This window comes from Falco biarmicus, chromosome 11 (genome assembly GCF_023638135.1).
Source record: "Falco biarmicus isolate bFalBia1 chromosome 11, bFalBia1.pri, whole genome shotgun sequence".
Taxonomy (NCBI): Eukaryota; Metazoa; Chordata; class Aves; order Falconiformes; family Falconidae; genus Falco; species Falco biarmicus.
Genome location: NC_079298.1, coordinates 8,563,080 through 8,583,586, shown reverse-complemented (window position 1 = coordinate 8,583,586; position 20,507 = coordinate 8,563,080). Strand labels below are relative to the sequence as shown.

The 20,507-nt window shown below is 58.9% G+C and overlaps 1 protein-coding gene across 2 annotated transcripts in view; it reads right to left on the bottom strand.

Moving 5' to 3' along the window:
* SSBP3 (single stranded DNA binding protein 3) overlaps positions 1–13,803 on the bottom strand; it is a 56,038-nt gene extending 42,235 nt beyond the window's left edge. Inside the window, exons 1-4 of one of the 2 annotated variants that reach the window (XM_056355418.1) lie at positions 13,432–13,803; positions 13,226–13,298; positions 12,984–13,045; positions 12,336–12,420 (exon numbers count right to left, since the gene is read on the bottom strand). In XM_056355418.1, coding sequence (XP_056211393.1) covers positions 12,336–12,420; positions 12,984–13,045; positions 13,226–13,298; positions 13,432–13,487 — 276 coding nt within the window. In that variant the 5' untranslated portion in view covers positions 13,488–13,803. The remainder of the gene's footprint in view (positions 1–12,335; positions 12,421–12,983; positions 13,046–13,225; positions 13,299–13,431) is intronic. The other variant, XM_056355417.1, reaches the window with a different exon arrangement.
* Between the last annotated feature and the right edge of the window lie 6,704 nt (positions 13,804–20,507).

The window sequence follows — 20,507 nt, the reverse complement described above, 5'->3', positions numbered from 1 at the left end:
GGCCTGTTGCTAAGGCAACCATATCTTGCAAGTGCTAGCTGAACTTCCCCATCGTTTTTAACCCTTTAAGGAGCACAAAAAAATAATAAAAAAAAGAAATACGTAAAAAAAAATGGGGGGGACACAACACGGGGAAAGGTAACACCAACCATGCAAGCCGCGGGAGACCAGCAGAGGCAAAGAGGGGGGTGGCTGGGAAAGGGAAATAAAAGAAAAGGCGCCCCAGCAGCCACCTCCCGCGCGATGCATGCCACGCTGGCTCCCTTCCAGGCAGCTAATAAAATTATTCGGCATCCACGCACGCACGCGAGACCCAGCAAACTTTCGATGCGCCTGGCACAGCAGCGGAGGGGGGTGGGGGGGTGGGGAAAAGCAATGAAAAGTCAGGTTACGCATATGAAATGGGGGCAAACAAAGCAAAATGGAACTTTTTTCTTTTTTTAAAAAAAAAAATAAATACAAGCCCTCATGGCCTTGCAGACGCTGGGCAAGCCCTGCTGCCACGACAAGCAGCCGGCAGGCCGGCGCCACACGGGAGGGGACAGATGGCCAGCGCTGCGCCCGGCAGCGACGTCGGGATGGAGGCGATGGGCGCCTGCGGCCACCCCACCAGTTCTGCTGCAACCAAGGGCCAGGAGCATCCGTAACAGGGACACACAGCCTGTGCTCTGCGACGATAAAATAACAATCATAATCAAAAGAAGCCAGCCCCTTCACCAACCCAGGGATCACGTCCCAGCGGGGTGATGGGGACCACAGTCCCCTCCTCTGGGAGGATAAAACCCCATTTTGAATGCACACAAGCAGGGAGCCCCAAATATTGCAGCTTGCTGGGATAATGAGGAGGCCTGCGAGCAATAAGAAAAAGAAAAGGAGCAAGGCGACACACAGGCAGCACAAGAGGGAGGGGAAAAAAAAAAAAAAAAGGAAAAGAAAAAGGAGGGAGGGCAGAAAGAGGCATGGAAACGAGGAGAAAATGTGGAGCGGCATAAATCAGGCGCGCGGGGGGAGCTGGGGAGGCACGGCAGCACGTGCTGCGTTCCAGGCGTGCAGGCAGCGCACGCGGCTGGCTCCTGCCTGGCGGGGCGAGCACCAGGCAGCAAACAGCCCTGTGCCCCAGGGAAAGGGGCTCCCACCCCCCCGGGGGCTAGCTCGGTACAGGGTACCGGCTCTGCCACCCAGCACACCATCGTTCCCCTGTTAGAAAATCTCTTTAGGAAAGAAAATGCCTCCACCGGCACCGTCGCGAAAGATGCTCAATGGCAAAAACCAAGGGGATCCCCCTTTTTCAAGCCCCCTTCCCGCCCTCGGGTCAGGGTGGGGACAGCAATTGTGAAATTCCTGCTGAATTCCCCTGAAATAAGGGGCAGCAAGATGGAAACCTGCTCCCAAAGCCATCTTCTTCCCACCAGCCTGCTCTTAAATCATAATAAAGAGAGGCGTGAGGGTCTGTGCAAACCCAGCCCCACTTTGCTCTGGGGCTGTGCCGAGACAGGTTCGTGGCCGGGCCACCACACCAAAGGGCTGCCAGCCCTGACACCCGGCTCTGGTCCTGCCCTCCAACCTTGCCCCCGCACCCACACCCCTGCACCTTGCCAACTGGCTGGCGGGAGAAACTTAATTAGCCATGTCCATCAACCCCAAACATCTGTAACCAGCAAAATTTACAACCAGAAATAAAGAGGAGTGACCTTCGCGGTGTTGAAAGACAGTTGGGTTCTTGTATTACAACGGCGGGGACAGGCAAAATTCATTATCTCTAATAGCCATCCTTATAACCAGATTAAACACAAAGGCAGCAATTCCATATTCCCTGACCCGCCACCATCCCCAGCCCAAGCGAGGGGAGCTCCCCTCTGCTGCCGCGCTGCTCACAGAAACCCCACTGCCACAAATTCAGCTGATGTTTATGCATGTGGTGATCTCCATCCCTCCTACACAGGAAAGACAACACCCCAGCTCATCCCACCCCACCAGGCTGGGGACACCCAGCTGGGGTCACATCCCTCCCAGTCCTTCTTTGGCCAGTACCAGGGAGATGCTAGGCTGCCCTGCAAGCATCCCAGGGCGGGTACCAGCGGTGAGGTGCCCCCACACCAGGGGTGCTGTGGTGGTACCCAGAGCTGTGCTGCAGACGTTTGCCACGGGATCCAAGGGAAAACCACCCGGTTTCCAGCACACAACCGACCAGAGCCCAACCCTCCGCAAATAACCATCGTCATCTCCTGATGCACGGATGTTCCTGAGCACAAGGGCTTTTGTCCTGAAGATGCAGCCAAGGCTTTCACCTCTGGCTGGGAGATGCACGCGGTGCCAATCACAGGCCGGGGAGCCAGCGCCTGTTATTTTCATCAGAGGATGTTCTCTGTGGGGAACTTCAGCTGCCAGCCAGGAGAAACAAGCCACTGGAGGAAACTCGAGCCTCCTAATGGCTTTCTCTTCACCAGCTCCGGCCCTGGCAGCGGCACGAGGGCAGCTCCTTCTCCAGAAGATGAGAACCAGTGGGACCAGCTGGTTTCTCCCGTGTTCAGCAGCAACAAGTCAAACTGCTTAGAAAACACTTAAGGAAGCAGGGGGAAGCTTCAAATGGACCAGGCGGACGGTGCACCGCACTGGAGCAACGGTAAAAGTTAAAATTAATTAGCTGGCAGGATGACAAAGAAGCCATTGTGCAGCACGGTGGAGCAATCCAAGTACAAAGGCTTTATATAAGTCATGTTGAAAACTCCTTGATGACTGCAGGTAAGGACAGACAAGCTGTCAGGACATGCCACAACACCCTGAAGGGCTCCAGGACAAGCAAGCAAATGTGCTTTTAATGATGAAATGAGCCCTGGGAGCCCCAGTCTGGACCTTCTCTCCAGAGGAGACTGGCAGAGGCATGAAGCACCTGGGCGTTATCGGTACTGCGGTGCCCAGGATAACACAAAACCAGCTGCTTTGAGTTTCTCCATGGAAAATTGCACTTCAGCTGGGCTGACAATGCCCATGCACACTGCAGATCAGCGTTTGCTTCCTTGTGAGCTCCCACCTCCATCGGCAACCATACCCACCAAGCACACCCCTGCCAAAAGCCCCCCTGATGAGACCAAGCGTTCCAAAGCGTGGCTGCCCCTGCCTCAAACCAGACCCCAACGGGGTCTTGCAAAACCAGACCAACCTCCTGGTTCATGCCGTGCAGAGAAAGACCCCAACAGCCAATGGGTCTCATCACCCCCAGGCAGACCCAGGTTCTGCTTCCCAGGAGGAGCAGGCACCCTCCCACAGCCACCAGGGACACAGGAGGGGGACAAGCTGTGATGGAGAGCCACCCCAATGCTGCTACTAGCCACAACCCCCCTCACTGCCTTCACCCCCCTGCCCAGCAGGCAGATGGGCAGCAGTAGGGGGGGGGGGGGTTGTGATTTACACCCCACCAGCTGCACAGCTCTCCCACAGAAAGGAGCTGAGAGGGAGGGAAGCACCTCTCCCTCCTCCTCCTCCTCCTCCTCGCTGCAAGCACCGCTCCCAGGCGAGGGGATGTGGGGTCTCAAGCAGCCCCTGCACCCCACAGGCTGCACATATCCCAGTGGGACACCCCCCAAAAACGGGGGCACCCAGCAAGGGCCAGGCAGAACAGGAAGGCGAGGAGGATGCTCTGCCGGGTTTCAGCAGGGGAGCAGAGCCAAGCACCATGCCGCAGCCTTATCTGCCCACCCCAAGCCAGGGCGCGCTGCGAGGAAGCACCCTGCCCCCTTCCTCACCATGCCCTGCCTTTCTTTCATTTAAAAAAAAAAAAAAAAAAAAGACAAAAAACCACAGGCCCAACAAACCAAGCTCCCAACTCCTCCCCAGCCCCAGTCACTTAGCTGCAAAGCACTGCTTGGGGCAGTAGAGCTGGGGGCTGCTAGCTGCCCACAGGGGTGACACAGGGGCACATCCCCCCTAACAACTGGCAGAAATGAATAAATAAGTGAAGGCAAGGCATGGGGCACCCCCGCTGCAAGCCCATTTTGGAAGGAAGGGGATGCCAGCCAGCCACTCACCTTGGTGGGCACCCATCCGTGCTGGGCCAGGCACCCCAGGTGCGATAGTAACCAAGGTGGTTACCAAGATAGTAACCAAGGTGGGAGCTGGGGCACGGGGGTGGGGGGGGGGTGGGCACAGAAGAAAGCCCAGGTCAGGTAGGAGGGACCAGTTCTGGGCTGGCATGGCCACTGGGAATGCTGTGGGATGCCAGCACCCCAGCTGTGCAGGGCAGGTCATGCTCGTCAAGCGAGTCAGAGCCGCTGCAGTGCATCCTATGCTTTGGTTTGTAGCTGAAAAATCCCAATTATAGGTGGGAGCTCAGCCCTGTGAGGCTGTAAAAAGCAGCCCAAAGCCAGGGGAAACGGGAGGGAAACCCCCCCACCCCAGACCCTGCTTGCTCGAGGTGGGCGGGAGGGGTGGCGAGAGCTCATTTTCACTACAAAAAGCTGCCGCACCCCGGGAGGAGAGGCACCAGATCAAATGTTCAAGGGTTGATGCAGAAACATTAAGGAAAAAAAAATTAAAAGAAAATGTTAGCTTAAGACACAGCCAGAGGTCTTCCTTTGGACTTTATCTCGAGGCGGCAGGCTGCAGCAGCGCTGCCTCGCGTGCGGATGGAGAGGCAGACCCTGTAGCTGCCCGCCCAGCCCAGGGAACGTGGAGGTGGAAACCACCTTGCTAAAAGCCACCAGCCGTGGTGGCGATGGCCACGGTGGCAATGGCCATGGTGAAGGAAGAGCAGGGCAACTGGGGGAAGCACTTAATGGCTGGATGTGAAGTGCTGCTCTGCCCTGCTGCCCCAGCCACACACCAAATATACAGGCACATGCATGTGTATCCACATGTGTATCTTAATTCTGTATATTGCATAGATATAATTGCATATATACCCACACGTATGTATTTTTTGCTTAATTCCGATATTAACGGCCTTCATGCACACAGCATTAAACTCGGGCAGGACAGCGGGCATTCCTCCTCCAAAAAAATATACAATTTAAATGCACAAACCTGAGAAAACAGAAGAGCTGGCCTTACCACAGGGGACCCGCACCCCATCCATACCCAAACTTCACCTGACACCCCCCGCCCCCGGGTGCCCTTCTCGGCTCGGCCAGGCACAGGGGAGGGGTTTCACTGCCGCAGGATGCAGGGATGGGAGCAGGGCGGTGGTAGTGGGTGGAGGGGGAGCACCAAGCGTGGGAAGCAGCACCCACAAGCAGCTGCCCCGTATTTTGGAAATCCCCCCCTTGACTGCGCAGCTGTAGCTTTGAACTCAGCTCCTGGCACTTGTGGCCATGAGCCGAGAGTTTTGAGAGAAGAAAAAAAAAAACACTAAAAACCCAAACCAAGGCAGAGGCGAGGTATTTATTTACATGCAAAGAGCTGGTTTTGCTCCCTGCCAGCCCCGAGGAAAGCACTGCTTCTGCGCTGCTGAGCCCGTCAGCCCTGGGGGGGGGTCTCCCCCCAGGGATCTGCAGGGTCAGGACCCAAGAAGGGCAGAAGCTGCTGGGAAATAAGGGGGAAACGTGCCCGTGGGCTGAGCAGAAGCCTCAAGGGGAGTCCCACAACCTGACCCTCAACTGGAATGCTGGTGAGGCGGCCGTGTGATACTCACAGGGATAAATCCCGCTCCATAGTACCCATGGGCAGAGCGGGGTGGACTGCTGGCACCGGCCAGGCTGGGATGCACCAGGGTAGCCAGAGCTGCTCCAGATGCCTCACCGCTCTCCCTCTGCCACCCCCTCTGCTCATAAGGAAAACCAGGACCAAATGCTACTCCAGCTCCCCCCGCACCCCTCTAAAGTATCCCCCATGGGCCAGGGTTTGGCACAGCCGAGTGCCATTTACGTGGTGCCAGCTCTGCCACGGGGCCACCCAGGGTGGAAGAGGAGAAAGAGCCGAAGCCCCCTGCCCTGCTCCCCAGGACCAGCTCTGGCAGCTGTTTCCAATAGATCCAGGGACGGCTTTACAAGAGAAAAAATAGGGAACAAAAGGTAGGAGAAAATCCAAGTTTCCAAGGTAAGGAAGGAAATGATCAGGAGAACAGGAAAGCCTCACTCGTACCCAATACACGGCGTCCTGACCTAACAAACCTCCCCACTGCCCGCTGCACAGGGAGCCCCCCCCTGTGCCGGACTGCCGGCCAGCCTCCCTGGCATGGCACGGCACAGCACGGCACGGCATGGCAGCTCCCGGCCCCTCGCCCTCTTTGTTCCTCTGCAGGGACCCCCGAAAGCAGGGGAGGGCAGGGCTGCGAGCTTTGTGCTCGCCCAAGCCGAGCATCTGCCGGGGGCGGCCGCTCGTGCAGCCCACCGTGCCGCGGGTCCCCTCGCCGGCCTCACCGCGCTCGCCCACGTGGCCGCGGCGCTGCCGGGGCAAACAATGGGATGGCGCGAGCTGCCGAGCGAGCCACGCAAGGCCTTCCTCCTCCTCCCCGCCGCGGGCTTCGCCAGCCGCCGGGAGCTGGCCCCTCTCGAGCACCAGGGTGGGGGGATTGGGAAAAAAAAAAAATATTACAAAAAAGCCCCACAGAAATTAAAAAAAACATAACACATTCAACCCCGCCTGGCTGCTGCACATGGGTTCGTGCAAGGCGAGGGCATGCTAACCCACGCACACCACGGCAGGCGACGTGGACAGCAGAGCAGGACCGCCCCGGGCAGCACCCAGACACCCACCCCAGCACCCACTGCGTAGGGGGTCCCTGCCCATGGCGCAAACCCCCACCTGCCCTCCCGCTGTCAGCCAGGATTGCAGAAATCCTCCCTCTCCTCCCATCCCACCCCCAGCTTTTCCGGAGAAACCCCTCCCGGATTGGAGCCGGAGAAACTTTGCATCTTCACACCATTTGTTGACACAAAATCCATCCCCTGCCTTACTTTTGCAGAGGCACTCAGGGTGGGGTGGAGGGGGGGAACGTCTGTTTCCATTTGAAACTGTCAAAATTAGCATTCAGTAATTAAAAATCACACCCTTTCTCTTAATAACCTAACCAGCATGATACAATCAGGTTGTGCCAACTCTTTAATCTAATTGACTAATTACAGATTTTAATTTAGTCAGTTACTGAACAACTGTTGACAATTTGTTTTCATTAGGGACAGAACAGGATAAATATTTAGGCTCCCCAGTCAAAGACTAAGACATAAGCTCTGGGCTCTGACCTCCGGTTTCACGCCGGCAGCTTCTCCATCGGCATCACCCACGGAAAGGTGCCACTCTGAGACGCCCCGGTCCCCCCTCCGAAAGCGGGAAGCGTGGCAGCGGAGGCTGCTCCATCGCCAACAGCTGATCTTGTTTAAAATATAAAATTGAATAATCCAGCTTTGCGTGCCATTCTACCAAAAGCGGGGTTTCAGGGACAGTCAGGCTCACAGGCGGGATGGGCACACCAGTACCCTAAACCCCGGGGGGAAGGCTGAGCCCAGTGCACTGCCAGGACAGGGAATGGCTGTATTTATTTATTTATTTATTTTTTAAAAAAAGTGATGTGGAGTTTTGCAGCTGCTCCTGGCAGCCTGCCACTCCTGAAGGAAACTCCTCTCTCCGGTTACCTACCGGGGAACCCTGTCCCTGCAGAGCGGAGCTGGATGGAGCCCAGATGGAGCGCGGTCCCGTGTGGAGATGGGACAGAGCTGCACGTGCCGCTGGCTGAGCCCTGTGCCCAGGCCATGCCCATGGGGGCTCCCAGGGACCACACACAGCTCTTCCTAACCCCTGCCTCTGCACTGTGCCAAACCTGCCCCAAAAACACCTGCTCTCCTACGCAAGAGGTTTCTAATACGCTCGCTGCAAAGGGCACACTGCAGAAGCACTCACAGACCACCACCCCCACTGCAGAAACACCCACGGATCACCACCACCATCACCAATGCAGAAGAACTCATGGACCACCATCACCACAGCAGAAGCACCCACAGACCACCACCACTGCAGAAGCACCTATGGACCACCAATGCCACCACTACTGCAGAAGCACCCATGGACCACCACCACCACACTTGCTGGTCTCACACCCACCCCACACAGCCATGGGCACTTGGAGCATGAGACTCACAGCCTTCGTGGGTCCTGGAGCAAGACAACAGCCTGGCACGGGAGAGGTGACAATCACACCAAACCCCTCATGCATGTAGAACATCTCCCAGGAGGGGTCCCACACAGCCACCTCACCTGCTAAGGTGCCACATCAGCAGGTGGCTATGCAGACCCCAGGGAGCAGAAGATGCCGTGACAACAAGGAGATGCCCCCCAGGGCACCGGTCCAGCAGCCAGCAAGGGTGCAATGGGCAGACCCAGCAGAAAAGGACCACCTCCCATCCCTCATCTCCAAAGTGTGGCTGGGAGGGCACCTACAGCGGGGGCAATGGCTGGGTTTGGGGTTCAAACTCCCGTTTGAAGGCCAAAACCCTTCCAGTCCCTTGGGTTTTACCTCTTCCCCCACTGAGCTGTGCTGCACACTAACACCAGCAAGCCTGGATGCTACGTCTACCCATCTCCAGGGGCTTCAGAAACCTGCTCACCAAGATCTCAATTTAAGGGGAAACGTTTCAAGATGGGGGGTAAAAAAATGGAGGAGCTCTGGTTGTCCCCAACCAGGATGGGAGGACATAAGCCCCAAGCACACCATCTTTTCCCAGACCAGCCACCACCCTTCCAGCAGCAACTGCCCCCGCTGCAGCAGAGCATCGTTCCAAACCCAAGCGAGAAAGAACTGCAGCAGCCTTCCAAAGTTAAAAAAAAAAAATAGTATTCGCATTAATGGCAAGTTGAAGCCACCGCTCCGTAGATCTTACACTGCAAAGAAAACAGTATTTCAAATGCTCCCCAAGTGTGGGTCCTTCTCAGGGGGGAACAGGGGAGGGGGAGGATGAAGTGATGAAGTCAAAGTCTCCAGCAGCCAAAGGCTATCCTGGTTTTTCCCTCCTGCACACTGATGCCCTGAGCTGGCTGTGCAGGCAGAGCAATACCACAAAAAGTATGTAGCAACAGTCAACTAGATTTAAGTTCATTTTCTGTAGCTCGAGGCCAAAATCGACTGAAGTGGTTCTGGTGATCAAGTTTTCTGCAATTCCCCTTTCTATGTATTAGCTCTTTGACAGAAATTCACTGCGGTATTTAAACTGGCAGTCATCACCGCTAACTCAAATTGTATTGGCTTTCATGGCGTTGAAATGCTCAACTGCGACCAGCCATCGGCCAATTCCCAGATAACGCGGCGGCTGAAATCCCCTGTCATGCCGAGCGATCCCATTGCAAGCTTGCGGGCTCTGGGAGCGCTCCGTAGTGCCGGTGCACTTGCCACAGGGCTCTGCCCAGCAGAGCAGCCCAAACCAACGGCTATGGGCCGAGTTTCAGGGGATAACGGGCGTGCGTGGTGCTGTTAACTCAGATAAACTCTTTTGATACAGGTGGGAGAGGCTGACTAATAACCCTTGGACCAGCACAGCTTGTTAGGTGTGTTAACAAGCAGTGCCGGAGATGGGAAGAAAGAGAAGTGCCGCCTTCCTCCTGCCTGCGCCAGGTGAATCCGTGCTCCCACCACCCCTCTCCCGACAAGCACCTTCCTACCAAGTCCCAGCAGACTTTTGTCCCAGCTTAGGAGAAAAACCTTGGGGAAAAGGTAAAAAGCAATATTCCTAAGCCGCCCCAAGAGCCCATGGCTTTCAAGAGTCCCCCACATAAGAAGGGTGGGATTTCTCTTTTTTTTCTTTTCCCTCGCTTTTCCCTCGTTTCGAGTTAAACATTAAAAAACAGAGGGGGAAACTGGCAGTTTGTTCCACTGCTCCTAATAGTTTTCAAACTGTTACACTGGGAGATGAAGTGGAAGCGATACAGCATGCAAATCCCCCCGTTAGCATCCCGCCAACGAGGCACTCCACTCACTCTCCTAAAGACGCAACTCCTGGGCGAGCACCCCTCCGGCACTGGCTACGGGAGGGCAGTGTGCCAAGCCCCAGCTGGCCCAGCACCACCGCACTGCTCCCCGAGCATCCCTCTGTTTTGTCCTTGGAGCAGCACAGTAAATACATTGTCCTTGGGTAAATATACCAGATTTGGGGCGAACACTGAGCTGGCCGCACCGAGGTTGCCCATTGTTGGCCAATTATAAATACGATGCTCTACCAGTCTGGGGCAAGACTTGTATCGGGATATTTTTAGCCACAACTACTGTACGAAGCGATTCATGACTCACTGCACCAGCCCCGTTCAGGGTTCGTACTCCGTTCTAGATGCCACGTGCCACTGATGGGTTGTTGGGTTTGGTGCTCGATAAAAACCTGCATTCCAGCCCCGGCACCCATTGGCGAGGCTGGCCACCGCGCTCACCGGTACTGGCAGCCCGCTCCAACACAGAGGCTGGCAAGAAATAAGGCACTATTCACACTCCTCCAGCTATCATTCGGTTCTTTGGTCAATATTTGAGTTCTGGCCGGGTAGGTCCCTCGCCCTGTAAAGTACACGCCGTGCCAGGAAAACACGTTTCCCGTACCGGGAACACATGGAAAGGGACTGTGCCGTGAGCATCTGTCACCAGCCATGCCGGGGAGGAGAAGCACAACGCCTGTTTCGAGGCCAAAACACACCCAGGGAAACCAAACCAGTGCCACCAAGCCGAGGCACAGGGGAATGAAAATCTTCTTACGAGTTTTTGTGGTAAAACCCAAAAGGTAAAAGCACTTGGGGCTGTTACAAAACTGCATTACACCGAGAATTAAAAACAATCAGGGTTGTGTCTATTTACTGTAAGCTTAAAGCAACGTGTATTAAAGAAGTTTATGCGAATCATCTAATGCACTCAGGCCTATTGTTAGAATTATTACCAAGCTAAAAAAAAGATTATTTTCTCTAAATACACTAAATCCTCAGACACGATAAGGAGACTGTTGTGAATGGAGCATTACCATGTCTTGGTTGCTAATGTCATCTTCACCTGTGGCTCTGCTGCCCAAAGATCTACCTTTGCCTTGCTCCCGGTGAGCCTGCTTCCCAACCGGGCTCCAAAAAAGCCAGAATTTGGCACAGAACGCCCAGGAAGCAAGCAGCCGCCCGCGCCGAGCCCGGCACTGGTGGGTGTACCACCGGCTGTCAGCTCTGACCCTTGGTTCAGGAGTTCATCATCTTAATCCGCCCCAGTAAAAACAAGCGATGCAGAAAACAGCCGCCGGGAGGGACAGACAGAGGGACAACCCCCCACCTAGCAAACACCCAGACCCATTCCCCTCCACCCCAGCGGGACGGGCATCCTTCCACCCCGGGCATTGAGGAGAGGTGGCTCAGCAGCCAACCGAGGCTCTCTAGAAGCCCGGTGCTGCCCGCGCCCCAGGGTGACCGCTGCGTCCAGCGCCAGCATGCAGGAGCACTGCCGAGGTCGCCGAGACGCTCGCCTGGCGCTGCTCGCTGGCAAAGCCTCGCGCATCCCAACCCAGGCATGTCGAGGCAACGAGAAACTCGGGAAGAGAGGAAAAATGGTTTCCATACCATAGGCTCCCCAGAGCAGACAAAACCAGCTCCTGCTACAGGGTTTGAACTCACTTGACTGGGGTCCAAGCCCACAGCCAGGTGACTAATCCTTTGATGCAAATTCCTCCCAACGCTGCGGATGCAGGGGACACATGTGGGATGGGAGCGGGCAGCCCACCCGTTGCCCACCAGACCGCGCACCCTCACCAAGAGGTGTCTTTTTGGAGGCACCTCAGCCCCGGCATCCTGCCCTGCAAGCCTCATCCCAGCGTCGTGCTAACACCTCTGCAAAGAACAACCCGAAATCCTGACAGACGAGATGCACACCATCAGCCAAGAGGGGTCTGCAACACCACCCTCAAGGAGCAAACACCTCCACCTCTCTGGTCTCCAGGGAGGACTCAGACAACCAAGGAAGCCCCCAGCCGTGCCAAAGGCAGGGAGACATGAATCGGGGCATCCAGGGGAATCCCCCCAGCTCCTCCCCAACTGCAACCCAACCCCTGCCCACCCTGCGAGGAGCCCTCAGCATGAAGTATCTCACCATTGATCCTCTAGTCAAGCTTTGTTGTCCATCACTATGCAAAACTGCCTAATTCTACCAGTAGCCTGAATGCCTTTAAGTGCTTAAGATAAGTATCTCAGCTCATTTACATAATTGCGACATTATGAAATACTGTTCAGTCAAATCAGAACGTTGTTGGTTAAAAAAAAAAACAACAAGAAAACACCCCCCCAAAAAAACGAACAACCCAACACCCATGGTTTTGCCAGTCGGGGAGGTTGGCTCCCAGTGCGCTGGAGGAGCCCGAGCTCCCCAACACCGTAATTACCGCGAGGATTAGAAACTTGTTACTCACGTAGTCATGAAAGGCTTTCGCTTCGCTCGAATGTTCACAAGTGTCTCGCCTTTCGGGAGCTGCGCAGTAAAGGTCCCAAAACACGCTGCGTGGCGGAGAAAGTCAAGAGAGGCGGCAGTTACTCATCCGGGCGGGCGCCCCGGGCCGGGGGTCAGCGGAGGTGAGAGCATCCCACCCCCGGCGCCACGACTGGGGGGACCGTGGCCGGCCCCAGCGCGCATCCCAGCTCCGCACCACCGGGATCTTGGGAAGCGCCCGCCGGGGCACTGGGCCCCCGCGGCGGGTGATGCTGGGGTGTTTGAAGAGGTAAAAGTAGCGTTTAAGGGGTAACGACCCTGGCACCTCGGGGGCTCCACCGGGCAGCGTGGCCGCCCCAAGGGCCCTGCCACAGCTGCGCCCCCCCCCCCCGCCGCCGCGGGGCCCCCGCCGCGCCTCGGCACCCCGGGGGCGGCCCGGGGCTCGGCCGGCGGCTGCTGACTCACGCCGGCACCGGGGCTTCACCCCGTGGGGGCCCCACGCTCCACCGGGGCGACACCCTCCCCCCCCGCCCGCCTCTGCCGGGGGCGGGGGGCTGCCGGGCAGCCTGGCCGCTCCCACCCGCGACGGGGCAACCGCGGGGCGCTCCCCCCCGCCCCCCCCCGCACTTACCACCACCAGGAGTGCAGAAAGCCGGGGGGCTCGCCCAGCGTGATGTTCTTCTCCCACCGGATCTGCGGGCGAGAGGAAGGCGGGGGTGTGCGGGGGGGGGGTAGGGGGGGTGGGGGGTGGTCACGAGTGGGCGTGGGCCCCCACGCGCGGCGACCCCCCGGCGCCGCCGCCGCCCCGCGCAAGATGGAGGGCGGGCGTGCGTGCGGCGGCGCACAAAGGGCGCGGGGGGCGGCGGGGCTCACCTCGGACAGGAAGGTCTGCGCCGACTTCTGGGCGCCGACGTGCAGCAGGTACTCGTAGACGTACAGCGCCAGCCTGCAACAGCCGAGCGGCGGGTCGGCGGCGGGGGGGAAGGAGGAGGAGCCCCCCCTCGCCCGCCCGCCCGCCCCACACAAAGCCGCCCCACCGCCGCCCCGCTCCCCCCCGCGCCTCCCGCCGCCGCGCTTACTTCTCCCGCGCCTGCCCGTCCGAGGGCACCGCCGAGCCCTTCCCTTTGGCGAACATGGTCCGCGCCGAGGAGGGGGGCGGCCGCAGCCGCCGCCGGGAGCCGCTGTGCCCGCCGCCGAGGGAGCGCCGGGGGCTGTCAGAGCGCCGGCCGCCGCCGCGCCCCCATCGCCCCGCGCCCGCCGCCGCTCGCTGCGCCCGCCGCGCCGCTGGCCGCGTACCCGAACGTGGCCGCGCCGGGCACCGCCCCCCCCCGCCGACGGGCGCTCGCTGCCGCCAATCACCAGCGAGCGGGGGCGGGGCCGACCCGCGGCACGCCCTCCTCCGGAGGCGGCGGGCGGCCTCCCGCGGCGGGGAAGGAGGGAGGGCGAGCGGCGCCGCGCGGTCCTAGCGTCCCCCCCGGCTCGGCCCGCCGGCGGCACAGCCGCCTCGGCGCGCTGCCGCGCCGTGGTCCTTTAAGGCGCCGGGCCGCGGCGCGCAGCGCCCGCTGATTGGCCGGCGCCGCGGAGACCTCGGAAGGGGGGCCTTGAAACTGCCCGCCGGGCGGCTGAGGGGAGGGGGGAGCGCGTCGGTGCGCCCGGGTGGGTGCTGCCTCTGGTCGCGGCGCCGGGCGGGACCCGCCGGGGCCGGGCCCTTCCACTGCCTCCGGCCCGGCCCCCGCCTTCCACCGGCCCGGCCCCGGCGGGTCCCGCCTGGCGCCGCGCACCCCAGCCCCGCGCCGCGGGCGGCTGCCTGGGGGCGGGCGGCCTGGCTGCGAGAGCGCCGAGGGGAGCCCGCGGCCGGCCTTCCCCGGCCGCCAGCTTCAGCGCCTTCGAGTCACGGGGCGAGGCCGGCGGTGGGGCCCTGCCGCCCGTAGGAATGGGGGAGGGGAGGCGCCCCGGCGGGGCTGGGCCCTGCGCCGGCCTGGAGGGGGCCCCGGCCCTGCGGCCGTGCTGGGTCCCTCGGGGGCGGGCCTCCTGCGTCTCACCGGCCCCAGGATCGGGGGGAGGGCTGGGCCGCCGCGCAGGGCACCCGGCTTTGGGAGGCCAGGCCTCGTCGGCGGGACCCCGGCGGCCTACCCAGTGCTGCTGGTGGCTGGTGGTGGCAGCTGCCACAGGAGCAGATGTTGGAGCAGCACAAAAATTCGGGCTTCAAAGGGCCCTTCTCCCTGCCCCGGCCTCACCTCTGCCTCCAGAACGGCTCGGGTGGGGGCTGCGTGAGGAGGCTACGCGCCACGAGCCTCGTCCTGCAAAGCACTGAGGAGCTTCAGGGGCCTGAGCAGGGCCCTGTGTGCCCGGGCACCCCCTGCGAGGGCAGGCAGGCCTGGGGCGGCGTGGGCAGCCGCGGGGTGTACGAGTAACTCCTCCGGCAGTGGGAAGTGCTGCTGCGCCCGTGGGAATGCTCACGGCCAGCGGGGCCTGCCTGAGCAGAGCCAAACTTGCTTTAAAGGAAAGTTTAAAACAAACGGGGAGGGGGGGGGAGGAGGAAAAAAAAGAAAAAAGCTCCTTGCGATGCGGTAGGTCGAAAAGGATCAAAACTTGAAGGCATCCGAGATCCTCTCTTTGGAAAGAGTAAACCTGGTGCTTTGCGCATGTAGGTGTGAGCCGGGGTAACGGTGGGGGCGACGGGACGGGCGACAGGGGCTCTGCTCTGCACGCCTCAGCAGCACGGGCTGGAGGGCCAGGCCTGACAAATCCCAGACTTTGTATCTCCTGAGCCTTTACATCCCTCCGCTGCTCAAATGGGCTCAAAAATAACCCGGGACCTCCCCTGGGACTGAGGCTATGGGATATATTTGACCCTCCAGTGGCACGTGAGATGTTCGCTAAATATCCCTCGTTAAAAATAATACCCTCCTATCCTGTACCTTCTGTGTGGAGGTGGAAAGCAGGAATGCCACTGGCATGAGCGGTGCTGTGCCCTCGGCAGCTAAAGGGCCTCTCTGTGCCCAGAACACTGCCCTTCCCCGCTTCGGTTCATCAGGAGCTTGCTTTCTTTTAACTCATTGATGTTTCTGGGATGGGCGAGTAGACAAAACCCAGCCACCTCCTCTCCTTGGTTCCTGGGGTTGTTCGGGACATGAAGCTAGCCCAGGGAAATGCCGCGGGAGCTGGATCTCTGCCTCCTTAGGTGCCTTCAGCGGCCTGATGGCAGGTCTCTAGTCAGGAGAGGAGGACACATCCAAGACGCTCAGAGGAGAGAGCAGCCCAGGGAGGCCACGAAGCTGCCTCTGCTCTCCCTCCTCTCCTCTGGACCAGCTCTAGTTCTCGGCTGTTGCTAGGGGAGATGGAGAAGAGCAGTTGATGGAAAGCTTCCTGTGAGTGGCACCAAAAGAAAGTATCGATATTGCCATGCCAGGGTGGCAGAACCCAACCTGCCAGCCACCAAACGCTGGCACGGTGAGGGCGGAAGCTCCCAGCCCGTGTGAATTCTCTGGGTACCAGCCCTGCCTTCGCATCTTCCATGACCTGATGATTACAGCAAATTATAAGCTGGAGCTGTGGACCAACTTAGCTAAAGATCAGAAGGGAGTCTAATTTCATATCATCACCACCGCAGAAGGCAATTAAATGGCTCTGCAAAGTTTTAACACAAGTTATGACAGGAAATTTAGGAAAAAAAGAAATCCCCACACCTGAAGCCAGCGGCTGTCTGGCCAAGTCACGGGAGGATGCAACAAGGCTACCAAGCACTCCCGAGGCTCAGGGGGCGACCTGTGGGCTACCTTACTCAGCCAGGTTTTCTCTTCATCAGGAGTTTTTCTCGGGTTGCAGCAATTAAGGCACCAGAACCCATTAAAAAACCCAAACCAAGAGCCCAGCTGGTTGTTCTAACCACCTGCCTGTGGATTTCTCCCAGCCGTCAGGATGCCTGCTTTGCCAAGGCCACATCGCACAGCACCCACCCGGCAGGCACACGGCAGACCCTGCTCTGCCGAGCCCGAGGGTGGGAGAAGGTGCTGGGTGCCGGGGGGGAAAGGCAGTGTCCCCCGGGGCACAGCGGGGGGAAGGTGAGAACACGCCGGGCACTGCCAGCGGCTCAGCTGGGGCTGCTGTGGGATCCCCGTGGGCAGGCTCCCAGTGGGCAGGGATGTGCAGCAGGAAGGACAGGTTTGGGAAGGAGTAGCTGTGGGAAGAGTGGCCTCTCCACGTTGCATATTAATGTTCTGCGTGCTTTAATTGCGGTGGGACCTATCGCGCGGAGCCATTAGCATGCAATGCGGAGAAACACGTATTTTTGGGATGCCTGCCTGGCTCACAGACTCTCAGCCATGGGGAGGGGGTGGGCCGTGGGATGCAGGGAGAGGTGTCTCGTCCCCTCCCCAGGGACGCCGCTGGAGTCGCAGCTCCTTCCTCGAGCCCCTGAATCATCCCCGCTGCCATCTGCTGCACCCTCGCTCTTCCCCACAGATGTCCTTCTTCCTTCCCCAGAAGGAGATGAGAACCGAGGACGAGGTGCCAAATGCGTCTTCAAACAGCATCTAATAAAACACGGGATTAATTTCTTCTGACTGGTGTTCAATGGCTCTGATTAAGCAGAGCAGGATTTAATTAGCTTGTTTGGACTGCCTCGAAACCCATGCCAAAGGTGGGGGAGTCTCAGCAGCTGGGTCCTCCCGGGTGCTGGCCGTGAGCCGATGGGGGCCTGACGGACCTTCCTCCTGCAGAGCAGAGCCCACTGCCTGCCCCGCCAGCCTGGCAGCTCTTGTGGCATCCCCTGACTGCCCTTTGCCACCTGGGATGGGTGCCCTTGGCTGTGCTTCATCCCAGTGGCGCCCACAGAGCAGGCACAGGGGGTCGGGGAGGAGCGGGATGGCGGCTGGTGGGGACACAGGTTGGTGGCCCTGCCAAGGGGATACTTCTGTCTTCCCAAACTGTGTCTCATCCTCTAAACCCCGTGCCTCTCGGCATAAACCAAACTCGCCCTGCCACTGAGTCCTTGAATTTAAAGTAACCCTGTTCTCTCCCTGATTTACTACCAGTTGCTGGCTCCTCTCCTCTCCCTCCGCCTGTCTCCTTTAACCCATTTCATTATCTATGCTAGCTTAGGCTTGTCTACGTGGGAACATCATGGTGAAGTTATTGCAAAATAGATGGGCTGTGAATGTAAAGCGCGGCAGCTATTCCCCAGCAGCTCCCTGCGTGGTGGCTCGGATTCCTTACCCGAAATACCTGCATTAACCTCGGCTGCAGGCAGGCACTGCAAGGAGCCAGGCGGGAGCACCCATGTGGGACACGGCTCCCAGGCTTTCTCCAGCTGCAGGGAAGGCTGCATTCCCAGAGCTGGCACTCCTGGGATTTTAATTCTGCAGGTTCCTGTCATTGCAGAGGAGACAAATAGAGGTAGAAGGCTCGAAGGGAGAAAGCACCAAAGATAACAGCTGGGGAGCAGGACTTCCCCATCGGCTGAGCAGGGACAACTTGCGAGCCCCAAACCCATGCTCCGGGGTGTGGTTGGACTCCTGAGGAATGGGGTGAGCTGCACAAAGGCACAACCCAAAATGTCAGACCCCGGTCATGCCGTGGCCCTGACGAAGTGGCATCTCTGCCCACCTCCTGCAGGTGCCCGCTGCACCAGGTGAGTCTGGTCCTCCTGGCCTCCACCTCCGTTGCTGCTAGCCTACATCTCCCTGCAAGGGACATTTTGCAATGAAATAGCCCCTCCCCAGGAAAACCAGCATGCAGGAGCTGTGGTCTGCACCCTACATGGTGGCATGGCAGTAACCCCCAGCCTGGCTCCTACCAGTGATGGTGGCACTGCCATGCTGCACGTCGTCTCACCCGGCTCATTCCCCACGGCTGGGCTCCAGCAGCAGCTTCGTGGGGCCACGCAGGGCACTGGCATGGGGTGAGGGTGCTACAGGCGGTTACATATAAGTGACCTGCCTGTAGGTCTCCTATGTCAATGGTATAGCAGAGACCCTCCCAGGGGGTCCCAGAGAGTTGTGTGTGCCTGCAGACCCTGCAGCCGGTGGGATGGTGCCTGCCTTGGGGTTTCCTCGATCATCCCACAGGGATGACCTCTGAGCTGCACTACCCGCCACCCATCATCAGCTGTCCTGAAGCCTTGCTGGGGTGGCAGCGGTTGCCAGCTGCCTCAGGAGCCAGGTAGAAACCCCATTGCACCAAGTATCTGCAGTTTAACATCAGTGGTTTCCTTAACTCCCTGCCCCCAGCGAGGAGGGGTTTAGGTGGGGAGCAGGCGCCCAGCCGGCACTACGGGATCTAAATCCAGCTCTGCTGGGTCTGGTCTCAAGCCTCCTCGCTCTGCCGGGGCAGGGCCTTTGGGTCCTATCACTCCTGTTTCTTCTTTGGGCTGAGTCCCTTATCTGTCACCTCTTCCATCTGTCCCCGCCTGATATGTGCTTCCAGCACTGCCCCGAGCCAGCCACCCCTGCCAGCACCCTGCAACAGGCAGGAGTGTCTCTTTGGCTCTGCTTTCCTGGGATGTTTTACCGAGCCAGCCAGAAGGTGACCTTGAGTTTTGGAGCAGATGTCCCCCCTGCTGCCACCAGCCCTGTGGGTGCTCGCGCACTGGGGTGGATGGGTGCCGGCTGCGCATGTGGAGCTGTAAATATGCTGTGAGCACGGTAGCAGAACATGTATTTTAACAGCCTTATTTTAGAGAAAAAGCTGCTGCAGGATGAGCTGTGGTCTGACGGGCTTTGCTGCCCACAAGGGTTTCCTCTGCCTCTCCCAGGAGCTTTTTCGGACAAAGGGGGACTTCAGGAGCTGGAGGAGAGGCTTCCCAGGCAGCCTGCCATCAGAGCCACCGTCCTCCAGGACACTTGCCTCTATAGCATCCTCCGAGGTTTCAAAACCAGCTCTTGCTGCTGGGAGGCCTTGCCCTGGCTCTGCTGGCACACCCAGCCACAGGAGGCCACCTCTCTTTCCCATAGGCAGCAAGGGGACCTGGCCATCACTCACCCATCCCCTTGGCTGCAGGATGCTGCATGCATCAGGCTCACCCCCGGGGCCATGGACCATGCACCCTTCCCTGCTCCCACACCGCATGGAACACCCCTTTTCCTAACTCAAAAGAAAGGAAAAAAAAAAAAAAGAAAAAGCAGCAAGCCTTTTCATTGAGCCCATACTTTCCTGGCTTGCACCTTTGCTTTGTCATATGGAAATGCTGTAACCAGCTCTCCCCCTCTGACCTTCAGGCAGGGAGACACTTCCCCCGCCTGCTTTCACCTTACTGTTTTAAGTGCGGTCTCTTCCTTCTCTGAGCGCTCATCCTTCGCATCTAGCCTGTGCAACTTGCTGACCCAGCACTTCTGCCCGCTCCTCCATCCGTTTTGCCTCCACGCGTAATGTGCCTCCATAATCATCCCTAGGAAGGATGTGCAGAGCAGGGTCACGGTGCCGTGACCGCGCAGGGGTCCCCATGCATCAGCCTGTACACTGCCAAGGGTCCCGCAACTGCATTTTCCTCGCTGTCCACCCTGGTACTTGGCCCAGATACCTCCAGGGATGTGAAAAACTCCAAAATATCTAATTGGGGGGCTGCCCGCAGGACAGCAATGCTAGCCTGTGATGCCCCTGGCTGTGCTGGCTGGCTCGCTGGCCCTGAGCCCCTTTGTGCTGAGCCAGGCTCAGCGCTCCGGCTGCCGGCAGCTGCCTCCTCGCCTCCTTGCCCTGGCTGCTGCCAGATGGGTGAGGAGGAGGCAGGGGCTTGCGCCTGCCTGCAACAACAGCCTGGGGGGAACAACAGCCCAGATGTGAACAACAGCCCAGATGTGAACAGCTGCCCAGATGTGTACAACAGCCCAGATGGGAGCCATAGCCCAGCTCTGCCCATGTCACAAGCCGAGGGATGCTTCATGCCAGGGCCGCTGCCCCAACAGCCCCCTCTGCCCCCAGATCCCATCCTGCTGCTAGCAGAGCCTCTGGGGCTCTGCGGTACCCTTTGTGTGCCCCCGGCCACCGCCACCATCCCATCCCACCCGGTGACAGACACCAGAGCCATCGCACGAGACCCAGCCAAAGCCTCTCCTGTTTTGATCGGCGGAGGCGTGGGCTGCTAACTGCAGGGCCTCGTTAGCTTAATGAATGAATTGCCAGGCTGGGCTTTCGGATGAGTTTTGGGCATACAGCAAAC